Genomic DNA, 17,660 nt, shown 5'->3' with positions numbered 1-17,660 from the left:
ATAAGAGAGATTAAGATATGTGAGTCTTGAAAGATTGCCTAACTGGGATGGGATTTGAGAGTAGTTAAAGTGATTGTCAGCAAGGTTATGACTTTGTAAGTGAACAAGACGGAAGAGAGAGCAGTTGGAGTTGATTGAACCATGCATATAGGCCAAGCACATGACCTGTGTCCTCATCACATTCTACACCATCCCAAGAGCGGCAATCACTGTTTTCTCCTTTTAGTGTCCAAGATTTAACCCTGTGATTTGCAATTGGGTCATAGAAAGACTTGTTTATGATAAAGCTTTCCTTGAATTGCAACAAGGCTGAGCTCTCAACATCATGGCATAGTGGCTGCTTGGAAGGAGACGAACGTATAAGATGAAACAGAGGGAGTATGTAAAGCAAGCGCACCAACATGATGATGTCCTAATTATGTTTAGCACCCTCTTATTTTTTTTGGTTTAATAAGTGCGTCGGGGAATGCAAATATTTATAGACCGAGTACCCTGCTCAACTACTTGAAAGCGCAAGCGCAAAAAACAATGAAATGAAGAACTTACGAGAAGCATAGTGATGAACACAACCACCATGACGCATGAGTATCTCATGACCAAGTAAATAAATTAGCAAACTCTCAATATAAAAACTGATGAAGTTTTAACAAAATCACAATTGTTATGTCTCTAGTTTCCAACACATCAAAAAATGTGTAGAGTGCATTATTGCTACTTTACAACAAATTATCCCAATTGGTAGAATGCAATCTGTAAAGTTGCAAATTTTAAATTTTCTTGCCTTTATTTTTGTCTCTTTGGTTTCAGAAATTTCCTATCCAATTCGTAAGTCTTGTTAGTTGCGTGTGGAATATTTGATCAAATCTTTGATTCTTATTAAATATTTTTGTCTTGAAAATAAAAGATGGCATTACATTGCTCATGTTTGGAGGGCTGTGAGGCTGTCTTAGGTGGGTTCTTTGACTCTTTGACCCTTTTACACCATTGCCCAAAGGGCATCCATTAACATTTTCCTAAAATATAATGATTAGATCATTTGGATTTATATGTAATGGATTGAGCCATTATAGAAGGATAAAAAATAACGATGAATTGGGCCTAATACACTTGAAGACATAGAATTTAAGTATTGGCATGCCAAACTTAGACTTATAGTTGATCATATTGTTAGTTTGGTTTTGAATATTTGATTTTAATTAGATGTTTATGTTTAATTAGAAAATGTAAGTTGTCAATTCCAATTAATAGTTATCAAGTTTCTTGCTTCGTATCTTTTAGGTGTATTTTCAGATCAGTGGTGACCATTTTATATTTGTTGTATTTATGTTTATTATGGTTAACGAAATTTTAATTTTATATCAGTATAAAGATATAAATACAATGGTAGTTAAGAGTTCCTATATTTTAAACTTCTAGTGCCATGCTCAATTGTCGATAAGTTTGGTATGCACATGCAAATATAAAATTTGTGAAGAAAAGTGAAAATTGCCATTTTGACTTTTGACTATATGAAAGAATCCTTCCTAGGAAGGATAGAATATTGGTCCATTTGGATTGAGAGGAACAAAGTTTCTCTCCAAACTAATTTGCAGAAAAACTCTTCCAACTTCTCATATATATCTTTTTTAATATGAATTTTGAAAATTTAACCGTTTAATTTCATATTTCTTATATTCTTAATATGCATATCAAATTTCATTCAAATCGGATATTATTTACTATTCGATCAATAAACTTATTTTTTATACACAATTTTAGATCACAAAATCTGGAAATTTAACGTTTCTTTAATGACATAGCAATTGATATTCGATCTTCTTAAAATTTTGTAAGCATAAAAGATATAATAAAAACATACAATCTAATGGTTAGATTTTCAAAACTCACACTCAATATAAAGATATATGAAGAGTTTGAAGGGTTTTTCTCCAAATTAGTTTGGAAAGAAAATTTGTTCGATTGAGGAGGAGTAAAGTAGAGTGAAATTGGCCCAAAAATAGTTTATATTCAGCCAACTTTACTCCACTTCTCCTCCCTCCTCCCTCAATCCAAACGGGCCCTTAGGTTAGGTGTGAGCTTATCTATTCATTATGATTTTGTATTTGCATTTCCTCCATAGCCAAAAAAATATGGTATCAAACGATCTCCCAGAAAGAGCTTGACTAGTTGCAGGTGCTGAAATGTTTAGAATATTGTCTTAAATAGAGTTCTTTGCAGCTTATATATAGAGGATCACTTTGTCTATTTTTTATCCTGTTTAAGGATCTTTGTTTAGTTTTTTTCCTTCTATGTCGTTCGGATTGTTTTGATCTTGTTTGCAGCTAATATTTCTCATTGCATCTGTTAAGTTTATTGTGGTTGATGAAATTTTCATTTATCAGCATAAATATATATATATATATATATGGTAGTTAGAGTTTTATTTTTATTTATTAAAAAAATAAAAAATAAAAACTTCTATTCCCATGCTTAATTCTCTGCTTGATATTCATATGCCAATATACAATTGCATTCCAGTTTTTCTAGGCAATTTCAAACTTCAATCTAAATCACCGGAGCCTTTCTCGTATGACCTGACCATATAAAACCATACCTCCTATAAATGACATATATAAACCCTTTCTCCTTTCTTGCTGTTGTTGCAAATCCAAGATCAAGTCAAGTCGCCTCCAGTTGTCTAAATTTGGATGTGTTGTGATTTAGGTTAGTTTGTGTTAGTGTTTGTTACTGACCTTAATTTTAAGGGTCTTAGAGCATTCACATCAGCACATGGAAACTCATGTATAATAGAAAAAACTACCATTTTTACACATTTTATATCAAAATTGCTCCACATCAGTGCTTCCAAAGTCTGGTATAATCATCTATATTTATCCATGAGCTATAGTAACCGTGTATATATACACGGTTACTGTAGCTCATGTATTTATTATTTTATTAATATAAATTCGCACCAATTTTTCTCTCTCTTCTCTCCGTGCACAACTACCTCACCTCCTCATCTTCTTCTCCTCATCAGATGCACACAAACACAAACATAGCCACACACAAAGAACACAGACAAACCCACACACAAAGAACACAGACAAACCCACGCTGGAGATCGGTGCTTGCTGGAGATCGGTGCTCGGAGATCTGACCGGTGCTTGCTCGGAGATCAGATCGGTGCTTATTGGAGATTGGGTTTTGTTGGAGATCGGGTATAGAGTTGGGTTTTGTTTGAGAAGTGAAGCTGTCCAATCGGTGCTTGTCTGACCGTGGGTCGCCGGAGCTCGGTTCGTGGGTCGCCGTGAAGCTCGGTTTGTGGGTCGTCAGAGCTCAGTTCGTGGGTCGCCGTGAACTTCAGTTCGCTGGGTTTTCTTTGTGGGTCGCCGTGAACTTCTTCGTGGGTCGCTGGGTTTTCTTCGTGGGTCGTCGAGTTTTCGTGGGTCACCGTGAACTTCTTCGTGGGTCGTTGGGTGGGTCTTCGTGGGTCGCTAGGTTTTTGTTTTTGAGAAATAATGAGAGAAGGCAGAAGAGAGAAGGTAGAAGAGAGACAGAGAGAGAGAGAGGTGTTCAGCAAAAATGAAAAGAGAGAGAGAGAGATAACGCGCGTATATTAAGAGTGAGTTAAGGGAAATAATAAAAAAAATGAGAGGAATGAATATTTTATTGCAATAACTTGTAAAATAAATGAGTTGATGTGGGTGTTTTGTAAAAGTGGAAGTGTAAAATAGAAAAAGTAGGTTTTTAATGTAAAAATGGATGTGTAAAATAGAAATACTGATACGAATGCTCTTAGAGTTTGATTTGTGTTAATCAGTCATGTGGTTGTATTGTTATAATCGATATTTTTTATTGTGAATTTTGTTTGGTGTTACCCATGTATAATGCATTGGAGCGAAATTGTTTGAACCGCGTTAAATGTTAGTTGAAGTCTTGTGTGAATAGGCTTCCACTAAATAGATTTCAAAATCAATATCTTGAATAAATAACCAATAACATAAGTCTTAAAAGTTTTTCAACGCAAAGAAGATTTCATCAAATACTTTAAGAAAGATGTAATTAAGATAAGGATAGAGTTGTTGTCCCAATTACTTTTTTGAGGAAAGTAATTGGCTTCCTTGGGTCATATTTGAAATTTACATTTTATTTATTTTAATTGTACAAGATTAATAGCTTTGCATTTAATTTTATCACTATTTACTTAATAGTATTTTCTAAATTTTTTTTTTCAAGAATTATGTTTTTACATCAATAAATATGAATATAAAATTTGTAAATTTATGTTAAAAATGATTTTATTTTAAATTAAAATGCTTTTTATTTGAAAGATTAATAAACACAACTTTTAACACTTGTTTATATTTATTATTTTCTATTCACTTTATAAAATAATGAAAATTCACTTGAAAGTTGTTTTTATTGCTTTATTTTTTTTTTAAGGGTAAACTTTCACATTTTTACACATTTAATATATTTATTTGTATTTTAAATAATATAAATTAATTTTGACGTCATTACGGTTCGACCTCGATTGAACCTTGGTCCGACATTAAAAACCTTAAACCTCTCCCTTCTTTGATTCTTTGAATGATCCAGGTCTAAAAACCAAGAATTTCCTTCTTCAAGTCCCATGTAGTTGTATGCAAAAAAGTGAATGTATGTGATGAGTCCAGAAAAATCATTAAGGACGTCCGCCTTAATGGACGACCTTGTGTCATTAGTAAACCATCAAAGAAAAAGATGCAACCGTTCAAGTACATTTAACACATTAAATAATAACCATTACTTATTGGCCTTAAACTCTCATCAAGATAGAGATCGTTATACTTAGGAAAATAACCACCTGCAATTATGTAATGAAAGACATTTATGAGTACAACGGCTACCCAAGCCACTTGTAAAGCGATAATCCACCTCATTTGCTTGGGTATGAGTAAAAAACCACAAAATATTATCTACATACAAAATACTGAAATTAATATTAACTTAAGCCTATGAGGGTCCTCACTGGGAACAACTCAGTGGTCTCTTCGATTAGCTTTCTTTTTCTCACAGAATCCTAAAAGACCTTCCCGAGCTCCTGATTTGTATGAGTAACCCAATTAGTGATTTTTGGCATCAATAGTATGTACTTTATGTATAATAATGTGTGAAATAAGCACCACTCTATAAAAGAATTAGTGGTTCCGCCACTTATCTAAGTTCCAATGCCCAATCGAAAAGTTTTCATAATTTCATTTTCTGAAATGTGAAACTACCTGTTTTTCAATTTCACTTTTGGCCACATAAAAGTGCTTTTACTAACTGTTTTGTCCTGTGTGGGATTTTTATTTAACTGTTAATGTGAATACGCTTTCACTAACCCGATATTCCTGAAGAAAAACTAAGTCTGATACAATTTACTTATTAAAGCAAGAAAGTAATAGTATCGCAAGAACTGACTGTGAAACAGTGAAGCTAAGAAAGAAGAAGAAGAAGTCTGTGAGAGAGAGAGCAAAGATTGTAACTGTGTAATTCTGCTTAATTAATTTCAGTAGTGTACAAGAGTATATATAGTACAAAGATCAGTCTTAATCTCATAACCATCTTTCCACATTATTCGGATCACGCCCGTGATATAAGGAAACAGAATTCAACAGAATGTAACTGAATTACGCGCCAAACTCTAACAGACTTGGAACAGTAAAATACGACACCGTTTCGTACTTAAGCATCAGACACATACAAGGGAAGTGATACGGTGCGTATTGATAAATAGGAGTAAGTGAAACGGTGCGTTTCATTGTCATTCAAATACTTCAACGGTCTCCAACGGTAACTCCCAAAAGGTCGTCTTCAACCTCTGGCACTGCAATTCTTAAATCCAGTCTTATCATGCTTCAGTCTTGGCTTGGGTCTGGAGTCATTATCTTTACCATTCTCAACATTCCAACATAAATATTCTGATTAACGAGGGCTTGAGTCTTAACGGTTCTTGATAATGGTTGGATTTTTTGTCCCAACAAACCAAGTTTGTCCACATAAAAATGATTTAGAATCATATCTCAACGAGAACTAAGTATATTCTTTTTTTGAGAAGCAAGTATATTCTTATTCAATGAATCTCATATTATAATCAATTCAGTGTTATAGTCTACTAAATTACTACACTTACTGTAGTTGGCTGCAAGAACAACTATAACTAACTAAGAAGTACAACACATTACTACACTGAAGCCTAATTAACACTATACAACACCCAATGCATGTCCTATCCAACTAACAATTAACTTTGTACAAGTATCCACCGCACACAGTGATCATAGCGAATGTTGCATTGTACTGGAGCCTTAACAAACAATGATATGTTTTTTTTTATATAAGCAGAGTTCAAATCACAAATCTTTATTCGTCATTGAGAAACTTTACTAGTTAAGGTAACTAGAATTCACATGATTAATTACACATTAGGCTGCAATGTGTATGTAATAAAATTTGTAATAACCTTAGCATCACTTTTTAGTTTCCAAAGTGTCCTATCCATTTCCTTAGTCTCACTTGGTCACATTTTTAGTTGTGTTTTGAATATTTAATTTTAATTAGATGTTTATGTCAAGAAAATGTAAGTTGTCAATGTCATTACTCATGCTTGAGAGATTGTTCCAAATTAGTCTTATACAAGTTCAGGTATAAAATGAGATTAGCGAGTGTTGTTTAGAATTATTTTTTTTTTAGCCTTTTGGTGGATTCCAATAGTTGTCAAGTTTCTTGCTTTGTATATTTTAGGTGTATTTCCAGAGTAGAGAACATTTTGTATCTGTTGCACTTATGTTTCTTTTGGTTAAAAATTTAATTTCGTTTATATATCAGTATATATAACTATGTTACTATAGATACAATGGTAGTTTTAGAATTCCAATATTTTAAACTTATAGTGCCGTGCTCAATTGTCAAAGTTTGATATGCACATGCAAATATAAAATTGAATTCGAGTTTCTGTAGGCAATTTCAGACATCAATCTTAAGCACAGCATTGGGGGGCATTGTGGACAAAATGTGTCTCCGACATGTTTTCATGATTTCATTTTGTCATTTTCATGTGAAAAAATATAGATTTTGTTATTTTCATTTTTCACTTTTGACTATAAAGAAAGAACGGTTCCTAGAAAGGATAGAAACATAGACTCTCGACGTTGTTTCAAATCCATATTATAAGTCAAGTCATCTCTAGTTGTGGAAATTTTGAACTGTTGAAATTTGGTTAGATTTAGTTCTGTTTAAGTTTGCTGGGTATTATCGATATGTATTAAGGGTTTGTTTGAAAACAATTTATTTAGCTAAAACTGAAAACATTTTGTTAAAAGTATTGTAAATGTAAAAGCTAGTTGAAGATCTATGAATTGTACCAAAAAGTGCAATGAGATCTCATAAATAATAACAAAAATAAGCTAAATAGTAAAATAAGCTGGTATTATAACATGTTCCCAAATGCAACCTAAGAGGTTATGGAAAGTTAGTTACCTTTTTTTCTTTTTTCTTTTTTTTTTTTCTTTTTTTTTTTTTGAGAAAGAGTTACCTGTTTTTTGAATGCTATAAACTATCCATATTTTTACTTAACATTATTTCAAACAAATAAATAACTAAGGGTATAAAAGTTATTTAGAAAAATTTGTATAAAATTAATATAAAAAATCGGTCCTATTTTCATAATTTTTTTCATTTATCTCAATTTAAGATCTACACATTTGTTCAAAAATATTATGCATTTGCAAACTATTGATATAATCAAGAATGTCATGAAGTTAGCTAAAAAGAATAAACACCAAAATAGCAAATCATATGTTTGTGTGTGGATGTTGATTTTTTTTTGGAGTTAGCATCATGACACTAATGTCTGTATCAGTAATTCACAAATGTATAATATTATTTGACAAACGCATAAATCTCTAATTGGGATATATATATATATATATATAAAAGAAGGAATGCATTTGGCAGTTCGCACAATCATAATGTATTAACATAAAGTTGATTATATAGTAAATACATTGAGATGATATAGTTTAATACTAATACTTCCCAACCCAAAATACATAAAGAACAATACGAAAATGAGGAAGAAACAAATTGAAACAGAAGAAGAAGAGAAGGTGAAGGTGCTTCTCAGTTTCTATATGTTCCCTTCTCAAGTTCCGTTGTACTAGTTCTACTTTGCGTCATTTATAAGGCTTTCATCAACCAATCATCTTTCCTTGTTGTGGCGATGTTGCCAATTATTACTCCAACAATGAATCCAAATCCATACCCAACCAAAAGTATTTTCCATCCAAATACAAAGAGAAACCCAGGTGAGTCTGGAGTTCGATTGAAAACTGCAGGGGAAGAATCAAAATCCCAACATTTCTTTGATAATGAATTTCCACACAAACCTAAATTTCCCTCAAACGAACTAGTTTCAAATGTGTTGAATTGCTTCCCTTCTGGTATAGAGCTAGTGAGATAGTTATGAGAAACATTGAACCATTTGAGGAAAGTAAGTTGTGTTAGCTGTGGTGGAATCTTCCCTGGGAGCTTATTTTGAGAAAGATCTAATGATTCTAATTGTGTAAGATTCCCTAAAGATATAGAGATGTGTCCAGTGAGAATGTTATTAGAAAGATTGAGCATATTAAGGTCCTTTAAATCTCCTATAGATTCTGGAATCTCTCCAACAAACCTATTGCTAGACATATCAATGGCTCTAAAAAAGTCTTGGACCCTGTTGTATAGTGTATCCACGCCTTCATTTGTATATTTTCATTGAATAATCATAATAGTAATACAAATGGTGTGTCCCCACATTGTAATACTGTTTTTCTTGAATGTATGTCAAAAGATGATCGTTTTTGTCCAATTTCAATGCACACCAATTCCTAAAGGAATTTAATGGCAAATTTCCAAAAAATATATTGTAAGAGAGATCAAGGATTCACAATTTTGGGAACTCATAACTGGTTTTAGGACTCTCTAATATTTTACCATAGAATTGGTTCGACCGCAAGATAAGAATCTCTAAATTTGGAAGATTTTCCAACCAAGACGGAAAAGTGTCACTGAATTGGTTATTACTAACACCAAAGGCCTCTAGCATCGTACAATTGGCCGATGATCTTGGTAACAAGCCTTGGAATTTGTTTCCTCTCAAACTAATCATCCTCAATTTGCTTCCAGAGAACATATTGTGCAAACATTGAGGAAGTGAACCATTAAAGTTGTTATTAGACACATCAAGGGCATGAAGAAAAGTCATGTTCAAATCCATTTAATACCACTAAGGTAATTATCAGAAATATCAAGAAAGTTAAGATTCCCTAGGTTGAAGATAAAGATTGGAAACTTGCCTTAAAACTCATTGCCTGCAAGACCTAAGTCATTTAATAGTGTTAGCTTCCTAAGCCCTAAAGGAATCGGACCAGTTAGATGATTGTAACTCATGTCAAGGATAATCAATTGTGTGAGGTTTGCAAGCCTAGAAGGGATTAGACCAGTCAAATGATTATTGCGGAGGCCTAGAAGACCAAGTTTGATGAGATTTCCAATTGAAGATGGTATGTTAACCCACAAAAATGTTATTTGAAAGGTCAAGGTAAATGAGATTTGTGAGGTTACCGATTGAAGATGGAATGGACCCTGACAAGCTGCAACTGGGCATTTCCAAAGCAATCAAGGAGCTGAGGTTTCCCATTGAAGAGGACAGCTCAGTAGAGAAATTGATGCGTGCGAGGCTCATTTGCTCCAGTGGGCTTCTCCAATATTGAAGTCAGGCCAAGAACCATTGAGATCTTCGTTGTGATTTACAGTCAAAGAATCCGTAAATTTGGTAGCATAAAAATGTCTTTTGGAAAATCCCCATACATTCACAGTCAAAGAGATAGAGGGTCCTTAGATTAGACATGTTTGCAAAGATATTAGGCACGGCGGAGGATATGTTCACTCTACTCAGATCAAGTTCTAGAAGGGTTAGATTTCCAACTAGGCTCGTTAGGCTCAACCTTCCCAATTGTAATAGGTTTTTCTTTGAATCGTGGTTCTAACCCAGACCCAGAGATGACAATTGGGACAACTTTGAAACTTCTAATGGGANCTTTGCTTGAATTGAAACAGGCCGACTTCTCATCATCATGGCATAGTGAATGCATGGAAGGAGAGGAATGTATATGATAAAACAAAGGGAGTATGTAAAGCAAGCGCATCAACATGGTGTAACAAAATGAAAACCCCATGATGATAATGATGATGTCCTAAACTCCTAATTATGTATGTTTAGCTAGCACTCTTTGCTGCGTAGTTGAATTCAAATTGGACAGCAAGTATATTGCTATTTATAGACACAACCTATATGAATTATGAAGTGCTCATCGGGTTGTCTTAAATATTCCGTCTTATGTCAAAAGTGAACTTTAGTTGGCAACCTTAAACGTCTTTATTAATAAATCCTTGACGTGCTCAACAATATTGACACCGGGGTTAGGGTGGTGCCATATCACCAAATAAATAACATGGAAAAATTTGAACATCAAATTGTCCACGGCTCTACAACAGAGCAACATGTGTGAACCTTCTTCAATTGCTACTTGTATGCTTTATAATCTTGTACACCATTTTGGTTTTTTTTTTTTTTTTTTTTTTTTTAATCTGCAGGCAACCTGTGGAGGTGGTGGAGGAGAAAGAGAGAGAGAAACATAGAGAGAGAAACTTAAATGAGAGAGAGAGTCAGAAGTCAAACTTTTTTTGGTTTAGAGATAGGTTTAGAAGGTAATAAATAAGGGTAATTAATTAGATTCTAATCATAATATTTGTAATAATTATAGTCTTTTTTTAATCATTGAATCTATTTAAATCCAATAGTTTAAAAAATGTGTAACTCCTTAGAGTTACATTAGGTGTAAGTTGAACACCTCTCTCTCTCTCTCTCTCTCTCTCTCTCTCTCTCTCTCTCTCTCTCTCTCTCTCTCTCTCTCTCTCTCTATATATATATATATATATATATATCTATAAACTGAGAAAAAAAAAACAAAAACAAAAAGCTTTTTTCCAAATGGTGTACAATATCTAGTTTGCAATATGAAGTCTTTTAGAATGAGAATAGTTATTTTAGAAAATAGATATTTTGAAAAAAAAAAAAAAAATCCTATCATGTCTATTTGGTTTCCTAAGTATCACTTTCATTTCCCTTGTCTTGTTGGTCATGTTAGTCGTATTTTTTGAATATTTGATCAATTCTTTGTTTTTAATTAAGCGTTTATGTCTTGAAAATGTAAGTTGTCATTTCTCATGCTTAGAGGGTTGCTCCAAGTTAGCCCTATATTAGTCCGAACTTATGTAAGAAACGAGAGTAGTGAGTGTTGTTTTGAATTAATCAGTTTTTGCTTTTGAGATTTTTTTTCTTCTTGTTTAACTCTTATCTTTAGGTGGCAAGTTTCTTGCTCTGTATCTTTTAGGTGAATTGCTTAGGGTGGTGAGTATTTCTATAATTTACTCTGTATCCCTTGAATCTTGGGTGTGGATTCCTTTAGGAGTGAGCTTATCGATCTATTCATTATGATATTGTATTTGCATTTCTTCCATGGCCCAGAAAAATATGGTATCAAACGGATCTCCCAGAAAGAGCTTGGCAACTGGCTAGTGGCTACCATTCTAAATTCCAATAACATACATAACCATGTAAAGAAAAACACGGTCGATCTGAGTTTGATCTCTCTACTCTACTGTAAATGACGTTAGAAGCTAGTCGTGTGGCTAGGTGTAGAATTGTTAAGAATTTATATATTATTTGGTAATTAATTAAGAGGGTTTTTTTTTTTTTTTCTCCTATTCCCATTCTCAATTCTCGGTTTGATATGCACATGCCAATATACAATTGCATTCCAGTTTCTCTAGGCAATTTCAAACATGAATCTTGAGTTAAATTTTGTCTGGTATTACCCATGTATTGGCATGAAATTGTCTGAACCAAATTCAACGTTAGTTGAAGTCTTGTGTGAATAGGATTCCACTAAATAGATTTCAACATAAATAACATGATTAAATAACACCAATGAGAACATAAAAGTCTTAAAAGTTAGTCAACTCAGAGAAAATTTCATATTTTCATCAAATACTTTAAGCAAGATATGGGATATTGGATAGAGTGGTCCTCCCAATTACTTTTTGAGGAAATGTATAAGCATTTACATCCCATTCTTCGTAGAGTCAAATTGTGGAAGAGAAAAATATTATTTAAATCGGTTATTTAACGTATATGTCCACAATTGATAGAAGAATATATGTTCACATTTTAACATATAAAAATAAATGTGAAATAGTGGATTTGACATAATTAAACCCTTTGAAGATATAAATTCCGACACAATTTTTTTTTCTTTCCAATATCCCTTTACTTTCCAATCTCTTAAAAAAAATGCTACATTGACTCAACACCACAAACGAGTCATTGTAGCATCTTTCATCTTATCTCTCTCTCTCTCTCTCTCTCTCTCTCTCTCTCTCTCTCTCTCCTCCGATTGGGAGTATATCATGGGTTGTCATTGGCAGCATGTGGGATCAATATTGCTTTTGATGTCAAGTGGGTTTGTGCGGATTGAGTAATGTTATGAACACAATAATTTTATCCAAATTAGCATACCAAAAAATTAAAAATTTGGAAGTTATGGTAGCTCACGTATGAGTTGACCTACTAATTTAAAAATGTTGTGAAATTATTAAGATTTTTATTGTGTCCTTAGCATTACTTATTTGGATTTTATGGTCGTTGTTGGCAGTGGCTGTGTGGTTGAAGTTTATTTGGTAGAATATAAAATATAATATTTTAGGAAAATGATCATCTTTATTTTCTATTCAAATGACTACAATATTTAAATGATGTAGTCTTGAGAATGGAATATAAAGGCTGATGGAGGTCCATGTCAAAAATTAACTAATTGAAATATATTTTTGCTTCAGATACTAAATACATAAGAACAATGTCATTTCGCGGAATGGGTTGGCGCAGAGTTGCTTGCTTCAAATAAGACTAATGTCAAATTTCAATGCGGAATGATCCAAGAATCAAAAATTGGGGAGGGGGGCATAGTTTAAGAGGAAATTGTTTGGCTTTGTAGTTAACTACAAGAGTTTGGCCATTAAAAAACTCAAAAGTGCTGATCATATAGCTTGGCTTTGTAGTTAACTAAAAGAGTTCGGTTAAGGCTTGGACTAAATTAGCTTGGTGCGATGCAGTGAGAAGGATCATGTTGAATTGTAGAAATTCTATGGGGCTGTGAAGTGGAGGAATAGGTAGTAGAGAAATCCCCAGCAATTAATTTTTCTTGGAAGCATGGGATGAATAGAATTATGTTTTTACTGTATGTGAGTGTGATGAATTGATATTATGAGGGTCTTGGACAATTTCATGGACAGACTATTTTTTTTTTTTTTTTTGACATATAACGGATAGTTTAGTGTCCTAGCATTTCGCTTGATTATTCCACTAATTTTTTATGCAACACCCCAAAAATGCTATGGATCTATATTTTGATAGATTGAACTCGGGACCTTTGAATTTACGACATGCCTTATACCAATGAACCCACCGCTCAGATAATGCATAATCTAGTTCAAATTTATATTTATAATAAAGAAATACTACCTTAAGTTATATATGAGGCCTATTTGGATAAGCTGTTTCAAAAAGTGCATTTTAAAAACTAGTATTTTTAAAACGTGCGTTTTGAAAACTCCATTTTAAAAACCACATATGAGTGTTTGGTAAAAATGTAAAAATATGCATTTTTTATTTTTAAAGCCATTTAAGCATTTGGATAAGCTGTTTTAAAAATAGTTGTTTTGAGTGTAAATTTCAAAAAATGAATTAACTATTTTTTGAAGGTTATATTGTTATTTTTCCTATGTACCATTTCGGATTTACCGCTATTTTATATATATACATATATATATATATATATATAACCAAAATTTATATTATTTATTAAAAATTTTAAATTTATAAATTTTTGTCTCATTTAATATGTTAATCTCTAGTTAAAATTTCAACTAGGTAATGTTAACAATAATAGGGAATTGATGTTCCTACTTTTTTTAATAATAATAATAATAATAATAAAGAGTTAAAAGTTAAAATGCCGTTTGAAACTTCTTTGCATTAGGAAAAAAAAAATCAAATTTGAAATCTCAAAATTTTATAACAATTCACGTGGGTGTGTCAGAGGGCACACTGCCACAAGTTATAAGCAAAAAGCAAACCTCCTTTACTTTTTAGTTTTTTACTATTAAAAGTCACAACTAAAAAATCAACTAAAGCCTTCAGAAATAAAAACTTAAAAAGTAAGAAATGCAGACAAATGGAGGGATGGGCAGGAAGAAGAAGAAGAATGGCTGGTCACTTTCGAAACAGTGCTAGCGATGGCGGTATTATGGGTTACATGGTATTTTCTTTTACCGTTAATCACTTAATTTCCATTTTTCTTGTTTTTCTTTTACCGTCCGGTATCCGATTCTTTTCCCGGTTTTGTCAATACAACCCGGTAAGCTCCAATACAAAAGCGGTACGAAATAGCCATGTTTCTGTATCGGTATTAACTCCACTGATATATATGGTGAAAGGAGAGGAATGGAGATGCAATGGTAAAGGGAGAGAACTTGAGGCTATTTTTGGTTTTCAGCAAAAAATATTGGCGGAATCACAATTTGCAAATCGTGTGATATCGAAATCGCAACGAGAAATTGCCTTTCTTGAAACGCGAAAATCTGTTGATTCAAAAACGCAATCCCACAAACTTCGCCCAACCAAACATATCCTGATTTTTGCGATTTGATAAACGGGCATTTAGCTCTCTCAATACGCCTAAACAAACGGGCTCATGATCATGTACTAAATCGAAATTTCATCAAAAATAAAATTTATGTTAAGTTATTGAAGATATTTAAATAATGAATTAATTTTCGTTAAAAAAAAAATGTTGTACTCATCATAGAAACCTCCCACTTATGTGGGTGTCTAGTCCTTCCATGTTGCCATTCTCTGGGTGTCTAATGCTAATATAATTTTTGCATGAATTCTAATATCTCTCTCTTGACTTAGAACATGCTTGACACTCTGGAGAAACTTGAAAGTGTGTGTTGCATAACTTAGTGCATGAGTATTTTGAGACAAATACATATTGTGGTGTCAATTGTATAAAAGTCATGTATGCACTATGTTTTTTGCTTTAGCACTTGCACATTTGTTGCTCATTATTAAACTCTCTTGTAGATTAATTTTATGAAATGAATATTCATTGAGAACTTTGAGTTTTTAAGTCAAGAATTAATATGTGTTTTGAAAAATTATGCATTTTTCACACTTGTTGAAAAATTATGCTATCTCTATGTGTGTGTGAGTTGTGAACTTGAATGTACATGTACTTATGGATTAGTAAAGAAATTGATTCTTCTTACTTTTGTACCTCTATAGATTGGTTGAGCACTCTTAATGCACGCACTATGTCAATTAACCAAGTGTTAGATTTTGTGTGATACTTGGCTAAAAATCTATGATTAAATTAGTTGAGTCTATTATCACTCTCTTTGATGGAAATGACTAAAAAATCTGGAGAGAAATGCATAAATAACCATCTCACCACTTGTGTCTACCAATCAAAATACTCTAGTGCTAAAATTAAATTGTGCAAATAAGGGATGCACAACACTTTAGAAAAAATAAAGGATAAAATAAAATAAAATAAAAAATTGTATGGGCTTGATATTATTTTTTTTTCTATAAAAATGTATGCCCTTGATTGTGCTAGTAGCAAAAAGCTCAATTTGAAAGTCTATAAGTTTGATTTGGCATATTATTCAAACTCCATTAAATATTATTATGTGTATATTTTTTATGTTATTTTATTCGTGAATAAATTTCCACTAGTCTTCCATTCCAATATAAATTTTATTATTGCATGACACTAATGAGGATATAAGTCTTAGGGTAAAAATTCTTTTACACAGTGTTTTACACTTTGGGGTGTTTGGTTCGTCATGATTTTTCATTATACCGTAATATTATATTATTGTAATTATATATTAATATAATCTTAATATAAGAATACAATATTACATTGTTTAAGAAGGTGATAAGATTTTTTTAAAAAAATGATAAGATTAAGATGATATGATATATTTTGTAATTTTAGATTATGATAATGTTTAAAAAAATAAAATGAACCAAAAAACTTAATATCACATCAACGTAGTGTGCATTACATCAATAGTACATTACAGCGAACTAAACACCCCCTTCATATTTTTTTGTAAGCATACATTGTGTGAAAGAAACACAACACAAAGTCTTAAAAGTTATGGAAAATATATGCACGCAGTCGCAGGGAAGATGCAACCAGGTACATTAAACAATATTATAGGAGATAATAATGGACGGATTTGTTGTCTCAGTAAAACGACTTTTTTTTTTAAAGCTTATTAAAATACATTGCGTGAAAGAAACACAGCCCTACGTCTTAAAAGCTAATGAACGCAACCGCAAGGAAGATGCAACCAGATACTTTAAGCAATATTATATTATAGGAGATAATTAATCGAAGGACATTCACATACCCCTGTTTCTTACGTCCCACAAGCTTCCAATGTTTATTATTAAAATTTATAAAAATAAAATAAAAAAGCTTCTTTTTTTTTTTCCCCTTTTTCACCGTGCTTCTCTGCCAACATTTTCAAGTTTAGGGTTTTTATTTATTTTTAATTATTCGATCTCATCAGCAAATAGCACATGAAAAATATTCTCACCATTCAACTTAATGCAGTAATTAATTCTAACCACTTTCTTTCCTGAGTAAATTATTCTTGCAGAATAGAAAAACCTTAATTTGGAACTTTTTTTTTTTTTTTTTGAGGGGGAATATTGAAATTTTATTAAAATACGCCTCTAAACATTGGAACTTCTATCACTATTTTCGCAGGGAAAAAAAATGATTCAAAAGGTAAATATAAATTGAGATTTTGAATGGAAGATGGCCGTTACAATAAATTTCACACCTAGGATCATGTTGTTTTGGATTTCTATTAATTGGATGAAAGAGTTTTAAGAAAGATGTAAGATAAGGATAAAGTTGTTGGCCCAATTACTTTTTTGAGGAAAGGTATAGGCATTTACATCCTATTACTTCGTAAAAGTCAAATTACGGATTGGATTGGAAATGTATTAGTTCACATTAGCTATTTTACACATACCCACGATTGATATGAAAATATTCATATTTTAACGTATAAAAATGGATATGTAAGAGATATGAAATAATGACTCAACACCACAAATGAGTCATTATAGCATCTTTCGAGTTATCTTTTTATCTTTCCTATTCTTTTTCTTGGGTCTTAGTTTGGTAGTATAGAAGGGGTGGCCATTGGTGGCATGTGGGATCGATGATGCTTTCGATGTCAAGTATGTTTGTGTGTGTGGATTGAGTAATGCTATGAACACAACAAAAAGTTACAATAATTTTATTCAAATTAGCATGCCACAAAAATTAAAATTGAGATTGTGGTGGGTTCATGTATGAGTTGACATACTAATTTAAGAATGTTGTAAAATTGTTATGGTTTTTTTTTTTTTTTTTTTTTTTTTTTTTTTTTTTTTTTTTTTTTTTTTTTTTTTTTTTTTTTTT

At 32.1% G+C, this 17,660-nt stretch overlaps 1 protein-coding gene across 1 annotated transcript; it reads right to left on the bottom strand.

The window, feature by feature from the left end:
- Positions 1-8,184: 8,184 nt before the first annotated feature.
- Positions 8,185-8,694, bottom strand: LOC111991711 (putative receptor like protein 25). The gene has a single exon (XM_065768173.1). It carries the CDS (start codon positions 8,692-8,694, stop codon positions 8,185-8,187), a length of 510 nt encoding a protein of 169 aa, XP_065624245.1.
- Between the last annotated feature and the right edge of the window lie 8,966 nt (positions 8,695-17,660).

This window comes from Quercus suber, unplaced genomic scaffold (assembly GCF_002906115.3).
Source record: "Quercus suber isolate HL8 unplaced genomic scaffold, Cork oak 2.0 scaffold_900, whole genome shotgun sequence".
Lineage (NCBI taxonomy): Eukaryota > Viridiplantae > Streptophyta > Magnoliopsida > Fagales > Fagaceae > Quercus > Quercus suber.
The sequence above is the reverse complement of the archived record's forward strand: the minus strand, read 5'-3'. Positions and strand labels throughout refer to the sequence as shown.